Consider the following 13,183-nt stretch of genomic DNA (forward strand, 5'->3'; position numbering starts at 1 on the left):
TTCTATTGGCTGAGCCACGGCAGGGACCTCAGCAGTGTCATAGTAACCAGGGCGAGTCAGGGCTACACGAGCGATGAGAAGTGAGCGCCTACATGTAGGAATCGATTGTAAATAAATAAAAAAAGGTGAATAGAAAGCCAAGATGTTCCAGACGTTTCAGCTTTGGACCAACATTATAGCAGCATACATTCATTAGCAGTACACCGGTTAGTTAGTGAAACCAGAGGCATGATGACAATACCACTGAAAGGATTTGTAAGTCTCGAACTGCATCACTAAATGCCCACAAATACTTCTCGTAGATTTTACTGTGATGCTGTAGAAATAGACAAGCATGCAACTTTTGTTATAAATAGAAAGAGAAACTTTTCACTTCTTACATAATAAATCAGTCAGATAGGATTACCTAAATTATTTAGGTAATTTTAAAGTTGTTTATTTAACCCTTCCAGAGCGAACGTAGTGCTGATGATCCAGCCAAATTTGCAGTACCATCATTCTGCCACACATTGCGCTTTCTGCAAAATTCCAACGGTTCCTGAAAGGGGAGACGATACGTTTTCCAGCCAATATCAAGTTATTACGGTAATTTCACCCCTGCCGTAGCAGGAATTGAAATTAATCTGAGGGGCGCTCTTTAAATAGACTGTAGGTTGCAGAAATAACTTGCTAGATACTGAAAGTTTCAGTTGTTTTGGATAAATGGGCAAATATCTTTATTCCCAGAACATTTAATGTACTGCGAAAAATTAAAATAAGCAAAAATATCCAGGCGGAGATTTGAAACTTAGGTCAGTAAAAGGTTAACTAAGGGTTGCATGTCTTAAGGCATTTGGGAAAGCCCAGATGATACTACCATCATCATCTAATTCAGTGGGGAGGTATTTTAAGGCAACACCTCAGATGCACTGATTCCTTGTGTGAATACAAAAAAAAAGTGACCATTCAAGGGTACATTCACACCAACCCCATTTAGTCCACTTTAGCTGAACTCCAATTTGTTTGGCTGGAAACAAATTGGACCCTTCCAAACAAACTAAAAGTTTGGTTTGTTTGGGGAGTTGTGAATGTGCAATCGGACCAAAAACACAAACTCCAGTCAGTTTGGTTGAAATGAACTCTGGTGTGGTCCAAATTGTGAATGCAAGTGGACTGGGGAGACTGCTCAAAAAGCAGTAAGCGGACCGCACTGCAGGGCATTCTTGATCAATATAACCAAAACAAACAAGAGTTTAATGCTAACGCGAGAAATGGCTCAGGATAAAATCAAAATCCTACAAAAAAATGCATACTATTCCATTTATGTTTACATTTTGTGAAGAAGGAAGTTGCACTCCTGTCTTCTTCAGAGGTTTTCATGTAGTTTCCTTCAGTGGTTCTTGTTGCAGCGCCACCAGAGGCAAAGTGGGGTAAAATGTTTTTTCAAAGAGTTTAGTTTGTTTAACACAGTGCAGTGTGAAAACGAACTGAACCAGCTGAAAATGTAACAAATCTTTCAATTTTGGTTCCCAGTCTATCATGAAAATACCCTAACATATCAGGATGAGAAAATATCAAGTTGTGTAAATAGTATTCCAATATTCCAGTGCCTAGCCATCATACCATTCAAGAGGGGCACAAGTTCTGACTCCCACAACATGTTTGGTGGAAAAAGTATGTATGAAATGCAAAAAAAAAACAAAAAAAAAAAACATCCTGTGAAGATCCTGGCTGACGCTGGTTAGAGATTTCCATTATCTAAAGTGAAACAAATAATGACATGTGATGAAAGGCCACTCAGCTCAAAGAGACTGAGTTGGTTTGTTGATGTTTTGTTGCAGGAGAGACTGGTGAACTTTACAAAAGATATGGTACAATCATGAAAGAATTTGATAAGAAAACATTCAGGCAATATTCTAAAGCACCAGGAATAAAACTTGTAAAAACCAAAGTATTTCTAATGGGCAATGATCCTAAGAATAGTACTAAATTAATTACAAAGCGGCTTCAAGATGACCATATAAAAATTTTTAGGACACCATAACAAAACTAGAAAAGGATGAATAAAAAATTGCAACAAACTATTATAAGGAACTTGTGGAAGAAAATCCAAAACACTGAACCCAACTTTTATACATACATATTTTGTATTTGCAGTTATTTGAATAAGTGTGGGAGCAGCTTGTGACACAAAGCTTCAAACAAACTGAAGTCTGAAATCTTCTGATTCACAAGATGCCATAATTTGTCCAAGACATTTCTCATAACTTTGGTGTTTTCCTGAGAAAATTCAATTATCTGCTGCAAACTTTTCTCATTTGTTGCGTCATCAAGTTGCCAAACATGTTTCATTGCTGAAAATACCAAACGAAACACTAAATCAATACAGTTGGGAAAAGAGAGCAGCAGAATCGACGGGGTAATGGGAAAAGGAGAGCGGCTAAGAAAAATGACAAGTCCTGAAAAGCAGCAGCAAAAACGAAGAAGCAGATTTGTTTCTACAAGACTTTACAAATATTGACTTGGCATTAATGGTGTGATAATTTAGTAATCATTCATTCCTTTGTTTTATTTTCTTTAAAAAAAAACACACACACAGTAACTAATATTAACTGTACCGTTCTGTAATGATGCCAGAAAACAGCGCAGAGTTTAAAGATTTTAATCTGTTACTGCCACGAACAAACAGGAACATCGCAGCAGGTGTTGCAAGAATCCACAGTGGATGACTAAGAGGTGATTATCATCGGAGAGCTAACACGTACAGAGAACCCCGTACCCTGATAATTAAACAGATAAAAATATCTTCACACTTATCACACTGGATGATGTTATAATGAATAAAGGAAGAGGAAAAGTGAGAACATTAAATATCCTTTCTGGTTTATCTCTGAGGAAGACAACGTCTCCTTCCAAGGAAGGGAAACTGTAACACCAATCCTCAGCTCTGCATGCAATAAATTCATAAAGAGAGTGAGATTAGCTCCGTTTGAGGTGGAGAAAGGCAGATTAAGAGAAAAAAAACGAGTCCATGAGGACATAATCTCTAAACTGGGGGTTGTAACTGGCCTTTCTTTACATCTCTGGCTGGACTGTGTGGAAATGACCAGAAACATGAGTCACAAATGAACTCAACTGAACCGAAATACCCGCGCCTTCAGTCTAACTCAGTAAATTAATAATTTTAAAAAGGATTACATCTGTAAAAGATACCAAATGCAAGCCTGATTGGATCCTGTTTGATTTTAGATATTAATTCAGAAGCACAGTTTGCTTACAAGACTTTCACTTAAAAACACAAGGCATACTTTTTATTCTTTAGCCGGTCCAAAAAATAAAAAGCTCCGGAAAAAATTAAGAGACCACGTCAAACGACCAGTTTCTCTGATTTTACATTTTATATGTTTGAATAAAATGAACATTGTTCTTTTGTTCTATGAACTACTGACAACATGTCTCCAAAATTTCAAGCAAAAATTTTGTATATATTTTCAGAAAATGTTAAATGTTCAAAATAACGAAAAAGATGCAGCGCTCTCGGACCTCGAATAATACAAAGAAAACACATTCATTGAGAAACAACAACACTAAGGAAGAGATCAGAAATCAATAATTGGTGGAAAAACCATGAGGTTTTCAATGGGGTTCAGAGCAGTTAATGTTTTCCAGAGCTGTATATGCATTCAACTCTTACCATTTTTCAACCACATTTACAGTGCAGTGAAAAAGCATTTAACCCACGTAGATTTCTATTTCTGCGGATAACAACAAAAGGTTTGTTTTAACTCAGTGAAACTGCTGTCCGTCTGCCTGAAAAGCAACAAACTGATTCAAGAGCTGGTGAAACACAAATTTATTGACTTCATTCATTCATTTTTAAGGCTTTGAGACTCTAGAGAACCTCAGCGGGAGTCATGATCCACAAATAAAGGGAATATGAAAATGTGGCCAACCAAAATTACTACAAGACAATATCAATATCTGGTCCAGGTCGCCACGAAAACCCAGAACAAACTATAAATCAACCCAGGTCTCATTATTCGCAGTTAAAATCAGTGTTAATGATTCAACTAATCCAAACACCAATCTGATCTTAAACTTAAATTCACAATCCAAAGTCCGCACAGTGGCGCAGTTGGTAGAGCTGTTGCCTTGCAGCAAGAAGGTCCTGGGTTCGATTCCCGGCCGGGGAATCTTTCTGCATGGAGTTTGCATGTTCTCCCTGTGCATGCGTGGGTTCTCTCCGGGTTCTCCGGCTTCCTCCCACAGTCCAAAAACATGACTGTCAGGTTAATTGGTTTCTCTAAATTCTCCCTAGGTGTGAGTGTGTTGTTTGTCTTGTATGTCTTTGTGTTGCCCTGCGACAGACTGGCGACCTGTCCAGGGTGAACCCGCCTCTCGCCTGGGACGCAGCTGGAGATAGGCACCAGCAACCCTCCCAACCCCATTAGGGAAGAAGGGTGTTCAGATAATGGATGGATGGAAAGTCCACTCTGAAAAAAAAACTGTCTCAAAAAAAAAAAAAAAAAGAAAATCAAAATATTTTTGGATGGTCTAGTCAAACTCTTCACTTCAGATTGACTGAAATACAAAGTAAAAGTTTCATTTAGAGAAGCCATCAATGCTTGATGCCACTTGCTACCACCAAGAGTGGAACAGTTTTAGAGAAAATTAAATTTTCAAATGTAAACCAGTTTGGTTTGGGAAGTTTTTTTTAATTTAGCAAAACTGCATTTTGTATTCACTCATGTCTGGAAAAATGTCTGAAACTATTAATAGTATGAAACCATTAAGTGTGACAAAACCAGGTGAAAAGAGGAAAAAATCCTAAAGATAAAAAAACAATTTTTTCACAAAACTGCCAATATTGATGTCAATTTTTTCACCTTTGAACTTCAAGTGATATTAGTTTCTAACAGATTAGTCAAAAGACAACAAATATTCCATTTTGTTACATAGCAGTGGTTGATATATTAGCTAATGGATTTCCCCCTCTCTATTCCTCCCTGTTTGTATAAAGCAAAAATATCTAACTTGAGGGATGCTCACTGACTTTAGGGTTCAGAAAGAAAAAACAAAAAAGAAAGCAGGAATTGAGGGAAAATAACCAATCTGTGGACAAAACAATCCAAAAACCTAACAGCTACAGCAGCTGAAATGGCAGATAAATTTGGTTCTGATAGAAAGGTGTCAGAAAACACAATGCATCAGTGACTGTGGCATTCTGACATGTGGGAGCCCAGGCTGCCCGATCGAAGCAGATGGCCTTTTGCTTTTATGTCAGCTGGATCTTTGCTTTGTGTGTGCTGAATATGAGGAAAACACATTGGCTCAGGATGAAACATGGGAGAAACTCAAGCTGCTTAGGACAATGTAAGGTTTTTTTGGGCCTGGGAGATAAAGCGAACGATAAATAATAAACGAGTAGCACAATGACGTCATAAGATGTGCTTTTGGTTTGAATTTTTAAAACAAAAAGACAAAAAAAGAAGTTTAATAGTGATATTAGCTTTGAATCAGACAGAAAAAGACAGTATTTTGTTTGTTGAGGCATTCAAAAACCAAAGAAAAGAGTATAAATTCAGCTTTGATGCATTTGAAAACATTATTAGTATTTGATGTTTTATCAGTCACAGTATAAATATACAATTTCAAATTTGCTGGTTAGGTTGTAGATCGTAAATGATTACGAACAAAGTAAGATAAACGTGACCTAAACTGGACCGCTCAAATAAATTCACCAAATCCAACTCAAATAAAGCATCTAATGGATGTGATAAACATGCAAGTTGCACTTGAAAAAATAAAATAAAATAAATAATAATAAAAAAAAACTTCCAGTAGCCATGTTTCCACTCCAAATAGGCACAGAACTTATTCTAATGTGCAAAAAACACAATTTTGCAATTGCAGTATTTCTATTAAAGAAGAAACACAATTAAAACTACAGGTGACTAAGTTTGTTCCTGAAGTAAGTAACTTCGTAATGCTGCACCATCATCATCATCCTACCACTTCTTGTCGTCTTCTTTGTCATTTCCACCAGTAGTAACATCCAGTTGTTGGTCACATAACTTGTGTGATGCGAAAAAAGTGTTTCCATTGAAGTTACATCCAGAAAACCTCTTGGTCAACGTAAAAGCAGCCTCTGTCATCTTGGTAGCAACCCAGTCAGTATCAGGCAGTTGGTCATAATATTATAGCTAATCAACTTAATTACTCGATTTCTGCTCCGATCTCTTCAGTCAAAACAATGTGGAGAATCTTCAAGTGATTTTGTCAAGCAAACAAATATGGCAACTCTTTCTGGGAACCAGCTTCTCAGATGTGACTATTTTGGGGTTTATGGCAGTCAGAGAGAGAGCTGGAAGTCTGATCTTTAAGAGCTCAATCTTTTTAAATACATTGCTTGGAACATAAAACATATTATGAGATTGTAAAAATAAATGCATATATCTGCAATTTCTAATTTCAAGAAGTACAAAAACCCAGGCAGTTACAAGTTTACATTGAGGTTATACAGCTAGATAGACTGAACCTGGGCCTGTGGAGGAACATGGAGAAGCCCCCCTGAAACGGCGATGGTGCTGGGAAGACTGGTGCACCGACGCAGCCATTGCGACTGGAGGTCTAATTAAAAACACAGCGCCTTTTGAGCAGCTGTAACGCGGCCCAAAATGGAAACTCCTGGTTCAGTCAGAACATGGGAAGCAAAAAAAAATACAAACCAGGATGGCACAGAAAGATCCACTTAATCTGTCAAACGTCAACAGAAATATATCTGAAGTTTTAAAACTGTCCTTCCATTTCAGTCAGATGCGGCCAAACTTGTAAAGCTTTACTTCTTACCATTACGGACCTTGGAATCCGCTCAGTCCGCTCCATACCTCGTTTGCCACGCTCGCCGCACCCCGGCAAACCAAGGGGACAACGCCAGAGTCCACTCTATTCGAGTGTGTGTGTGTGTGTGTGTGTGTGTGTGAGAGAGAGACGTCTGTATGTCAATTTAACAAGTACATGAGTGTGTGTGGTGGTGTGTGATAAAGTAGACTGCCAGAAAAGTGTTTGAAACTAAGAGAGCGCACTCTTAACCTCCGGTCGCACACGCACACGCCCACCTTCACAACCCCCCGAGGAGCACGTACAGTGTCGAAGCTGGCTATAGGGGAAGCAGGGGGGGTCGGGTTGCAGGACTTGTGCTACATTTGCAATCTGGGTAAATATATTTAGCCCTGGCAGGACAGAAACAGGGACGTGAACGGACTGAGACCCAGAAGGAAGTTTGGTATGCAGTCGTCAGCCATTCAGAGGCCCAGCTGACCAGAGAGAGAGAGAGAGAGAGAGAGAAACAGAGAGAAAACTGGACAGTGGCAAGGATTTTGCACCGCCGTCCCCCCACTTCCACTTTTGTTTTCTTCTGAACTTTAGCTTCGACATCATTCTCCCCAACTTCTCACTTTGTAGATTGTCCCTTTGTGAATCTTTTGGATAGAGAGGAATCATCCGGGGGATTCGGGGAACTGAAGACATGAAGCTCAGTTTACTAGTTTACAGTGACTTACCCTACATCAGGCGTGTTGAACTCAATTTAATTTTCAGCCAAATCCAGATCATGAATGCTCTTAAAGGGCCAGTTCTGCCAGAATCTATTGCTAGAACTTATTAATGAACTGTTAAAATATGAATAAATTCTTAAAATTTAATAATTTTGAACTTCTTTTCAGTTCCTCCAGGATTTCACAATTGTTTTGGGGGGATTTTTTGCAATAAAAATCACAGTGTTTGTAGTACTAATTTTGAAATACTTGCATTTATGTATGATGGGAAATGCAACTTTTTCATTAGTTGCAGTATCATTAGGGATTACAAATCAAAATCAGCTGAGGAAGATGTTTAGCAGAAATAAGACCACCAGTCACTTGGAACCAATATTTTTCACCATTTTTGCCAAAAATCTGCAATAAATTCACAATTATGCATTTGTACAAAAAAATGCAGGGATTTGTTGATTTTGCATGAATTTCCACAAACACATGTCTCACATGATTGCAACCTTTGAAGTTTATTTTAACTGCCACAGATAAACATAGTTTTTTATTAGGGGTGCACCAATAAATTGGCCCCAATTTCCTTAATTTAGGGAAATTGGTAATCGGTCGATATTTACACGTGAAGCAGATCTTATCTGCTTCGGTAAAGATCTAAAAATCAACAACTGTCCCACCCACCAGATGTCTGGACAATTACAACGACTTTCTTCTAGGATTTCAGACAAAAAATATCAGTATCAGTAAAAATCTGAATTGGCAGATCAGGGTTTTTAAATATTGTAATCAGCCAGAAAACTGTAATCGGTGCACCTGGACTTTTATTTATACAGGTTGTCTCAAGACAGACCTGACTTAATAAAGCAAATACACAAACAAAATTACAAACACAACAACATGGCAAGCAATTAGAATTTTTTTCTATCTTAATTTATTTATTATTTCTTATCTTATCTAATTAATTTTTTTTATTAATTTCTCATTTATTTTATTAAGTACCACAATCCAATTAAATAAGTAGCTAAAATATGTATATTAAAATAAAATAAAAAACTCTAACAATTATAAAATATTGTAAATGTTTTTAATTATTTAAATGTGTCTTCTGGCCAGCCAAAACAATGCTAATGGACTTTAGAAAAAATAAAAGAGAAAAAAAAGAGGTAAGTATGCATTTATATTTTCATTTACGTCAAATTTTATTAAATGATGCATAATATTGTTTATGATTTTATTTCTTTACCGTTTTTGAAACTTGTGGTCCTCAGTATGAAGCAAGGCTTGACTCTGTCCACAAGAGGGCGACCTCTGACCCAACCAAGGTTGGTTTCTCAATGCCTAAACTCTTCCTCCCTTCCATTTGTATATAAGCAAAAAAAAAATAAAGAAATAAAAAAATCCAAAGCCTGTAGTTGTGAGTACAATGTTTTGAAATATTTAGGAGAAGCTTCCTCCATTTCTGCATTTGCGTTAATAATGAAATGCCCCGAAACCTTTAATTTTCATAACCATTTAATGAATCTGAGTTTTTTTTAAATGATTTGCTGTAAAGAGAAACATGAAATTATTATTATTATTATTATTATTATTATTATTATTATTATTATTATTATTATTATTATTATTATTATTATTATTATTATTTTCATTGACAATTTCCTCTGTCTCATTCAGAGCAGCAGGAAGCAACCGTCCAGGCAGACAGTAGTTTGCCTGTTTTTTTGAGTTTTTGTTCAACTTGTCGCACAAAACTGACGAGACGTGTGAGCGTGTAGGCCGCGCCCTCGCCTCACACCCAGAAGCAAGAAGAAGGACGCACACAGACGCACACACACACACACGCGCCCGTGCTAACACGAACCCGTCCAAACATCCTCTGCTTCATCTCCACATCCCACCGTTGCTCGCACACAGGGGGAGATTCAGCAACCCGGTTGCCATAGAAACCAGGCCGAGTGTACCAGCCGGCTCTGCCGTCGGTTGATTGTGGCTCCGGTGCGTTTATGTGTACGCGGCCGAGCGAACGTGCGCTGGCGTGGGCGTGTGTGAGACTGTAAAGCCTATACTGTGCTCTCAGTAGTTATGTGAGGCTATATTTACAAAATCCTATATGTTGCCTGAAAGGGTGTTGCTTTTTTTGTTTTGTTTTGTTTTTGTCTGGCAATTTTGAGCAAACTGAGTGTGTGTTAAAAAAAAACAAAAACGTGTCTTACATTTTGAAAATGCAAAGCGCAAATGCAATGCAGCAACATGAGAAATAGAGGATGTGCTGATTACACACATCATCTGCAGTATGTTTAATCATAGTAAGATAAATACTATCTTACTGCCGGGGTGTCGTCTTCTCTGCTCTGAGTTAATGAAGGACACGGCAGTGGGAAGGGCAGCGTGTGCAACCTTTAGAAACCACAGGAGACGTCAGCTCCCTGTGTTCACCAACAGTGATGGGATTTTTTTATTATTATTTTTTTAAACCAGTGCCAGAACCAAACAGTTAAATGTCATGCAGCACCGAGCACATCAGTTCCTCTCTGAAATGAAGAGGTCAGACAGAAAAAGAGTGGCTCGTTTAGCTATGACACCACACGGCTTTCAGAAATGTCATGTCCAGACACAGAAGGCTGCACGGGTCATGATGAGAGTGTGATGCCTTACTCCAGCCTTCCTGTGGTGGAAATCTATTACTGTTTACACATAACGCATTGATAGCAGAACCAAAACACCTGCATGCTGGGTCTGGATCAAACAGAAGGGATCATTCTGGATCAAATCCAGGATCTAATATCTAATATCTAAGTCAAAGGTGTCCAAAGAGCGGCCCAGACGCCATTTGTGGCCCTTGAAATGATTTTGGGTGACCCTTGATCAGAATTCAAGAATAGCCTAAATTTGGTTTGCCAGTTTGGACAGTGGATACAGATTTAAAACCGATGTTAGGATGCAGCCTTTTGAAAAAGACAGAAAATTTAAGATACTAAAATGAAAAATGTTTGCTTTTAATTTTATTTAATTTATTCTAAAAACAACCATTTTACTAAGATTCTACGGAAGAGGATTAGGGCCACCGAAAAAAAATAAATTCTGAGATTAAAGTCAGAATTCTTTTCTTTTTTTCTTTTCTCGGTGGCCCTAATCCTCTTCCGTAAAGATTCAGACGAGGGCATCGCTATTTAGTAAAATATTCAAAATAATGCAAGAGTGAGTCATTTACTGCTCTTGTTGCCAAAAAGACAAACAAAAAATGTAGAAAAATATGATCAACCTGAAAAAATTTGGATACCGTTTGTTTGTTTTTTATCTGGCAAACCTGCAAAGCATTTTGTTTTTTTTATACTTTGCCATCATGTTTAGTTTCATGTAAAAATAATGATTAAAAACCTGATACTTTGATAGACTCTGAACCAAAACTGCAAAATTTGTTACATTTTCAGCAGCTGTGGTTTACTACTGTCAAACTACCCAAATTATTTAAAAAAACACAACTGTTCCCCTCCTCACCTGTGGTGGCGCTGCAACAAGAACCACTCCAGGAAACAACATGAAAACCTCAGAAGGAGACACTGAACACAACTTCTTTCTTCACAAAATGTACACAAAAATGGATTTCTCTTTTGTCTTTTCTATTTCTAGTGTTTGTTTTGGTTATATTTACCCAGAATACAACCATGCAGGGACAAAACAATCAGCACATCACCCCAGTTTTAAACTTCTTACACTTCATGTAGTTCAGAGAACAGACTTTAAGATACTTCTGTTATTTTTATAATTTACTGAAGGGCTTAGCACCAAAATACATTCAAAATTTGATAAAGAACTCTTAAAACACAGCAGGAAAGACATGAAAGTTGCCCATATTTAAGTTAAATTGCTGATTTTTGGCGTTAGATGCCCCTACTTTAATTAAATTAAATTTAAGGCTTCCTAATTAAGGAGTAGTGCAGAGAGTAAGGAGATTATGTGTGAAATGTTACCTGTCGGACAAAGCTGTTAGAGGTGGTGTCAGAAGAGGTGCTCCCATCTGAGCGCTTAAATCGGCTCTTCCTCTTGGCGTACTTTCCCTGAAAAGATGGAGGAAAAAAAAAGAAAAAGTTGAGTCATCCATCAGTCTCATAATTAGCTCAACACATTTCTGAGAAACCCTCGTTTCCGGGGAGCTTGATGGCCATTAACATTTGGAAGAGCATTTGTAAAAGCCTCTGGAAACGATCAGGCAGTCAGATGGAGCCAAGAGATAAAGCGGCAAGAGTCCCAGACCACAGAGGAAGTCAACCAAAGAAAATGTGCCCACAGCCTTCATGACCGCCATCTATTACTCGCCATTTTTCATTTGATTCAAACTGAGATGCTGTAATCTGATTGGTAGACCTCTGGCAGATGGCCTTTCCGGGTTAGGCTGAGGACACACATTGCATTACGAGCCTCCCCAGCTCGCATTGTCATGGTTACACAATACAGACTAATCATATTTGTTGACAATTAGGGGGCCGCCTATTTAAGCATGAAAGGAGGACAGCTGGTGAAGAACAAACACAATGGATCAATACAACAGCATGCGCGCTTCATCCAGGTATGGCTTTATTTCCTCCCCAGTGGGCTCATGTTTCAGGGGGTATAGCTCAGTGGTAGAGCATTTGACTGCAGATCAAGAGGTCTCTGGTTCAAATCCGGATGCCCCCTGCCTTTCCAGCTCTGAGCCATAAGGTGCATTACACACAAAACAGCGTGACAGGAGTACATTTTATCTTGTTTACACAAATCTCCTGCACCTAAAATGAGTCATGCACAAATGTAATGCATTAAAATAACCAGCCTACAGTGCATTTTAACAGAAACTATTCATAACAGGGGCCTCGCATATTTTTTTCACAGGCAAATTCTTAACGTAAGCTTCGTTTGGTTTATTACTCACACCCTGAGAGGCAATTATATTCATGCACAACTGAATGCACACACTTTCTTACAGTAACCCAGTCATCCTTTCAAATCTCCTACACACATACATAACACACACAATGAGCAACTGCCTCAAAAGTCCCCTGTGCTTGACTTGCAGATTACACAGAAACAGATTAACAAGGAACCCGTAATAAGCGACCTGCGCCGGTGTTTTGTCATCACAGTCACACAGTGTCCAATGTGCATAAAGGAGGCTGTCGCAGCACCTTAAAGCAAACACACTGGGTCAGGAGGTTTTCACAGGGAGCAGATATGAGGGAAACACATTAACTGAATTCATCTCAAGCCTCCTGTTGAACTACAAATTATGTTTTTTATGTAGAAAAGATTAATCGAAAGCTGCTTATAAGGAATATCTCAGTAACTCCAACACGTTGCACACTTGTTCCAAAACCAATTTGATCGTTGCTTTTCTTTTCTCAAAAAGCTAAGTTTGGACATCTTTGTAAATAATATAAAAAATATTTTTTTTAAATACTTGAGGATGGAATTGCTGCCAAAGCAAAGGCTGTGAATACTTAAGAAAATGTGATTTTTCTAATTCCAATAAATTAGAAAAACCTCAATAACCTAGTTTAACATTCTAATAATGGGATATTTGCATGTAGGATTTTGAGGAAAGATATTCATTTAACACAATTTGGAATAAGGTGAAACATAAAATGTGGAAAAAGTGAAACGCTGTGAATATTTTCTGGATC

At 38.0% G+C, this 13,183-nt stretch overlaps 1 protein-coding gene and 1 non-coding gene across 8 annotated transcripts in view; one reads left to right on the forward strand and one right to left on the reverse strand.

Annotated features, from left to right (window-relative positions):
• Positions 1–13,183, reverse strand: part of cacnb1 (calcium channel, voltage-dependent, beta 1 subunit) — a 51,973-nt gene that overhangs the window by 32,903 nt on the left and 5,887 nt on the right. For 5 of the 7 annotated variants that reach the window (XM_044099926.1, XM_044099925.1, XM_044099924.1 and 2 more), the window contains exon 2: positions 11,498–11,584. In XM_044099926.1, coding sequence (XP_043955861.1) covers positions 11,498–11,584 — 87 coding nt within the window. Of the gene's footprint in view, positions 1–6,828; positions 7,098–11,497; positions 11,585–13,183 lie in introns of those variants that run through there. The other 2 variants (XM_044099927.1, XM_044099928.1) reach the window with 2 other exon arrangements.
• Positions 12,132–12,203, forward strand: trnac-gca. The gene has a single exon. It is a non-coding gene; the product is annotated as a tRNA-Cys (tRNA).

This window comes from Gambusia affinis, linkage group LG19, assembly GCF_019740435.1.
Source record: "Gambusia affinis linkage group LG19, SWU_Gaff_1.0, whole genome shotgun sequence".
NCBI classification, from domain to species: Eukaryota; Metazoa; Chordata; class Actinopteri; order Cyprinodontiformes; family Poeciliidae; genus Gambusia; species Gambusia affinis.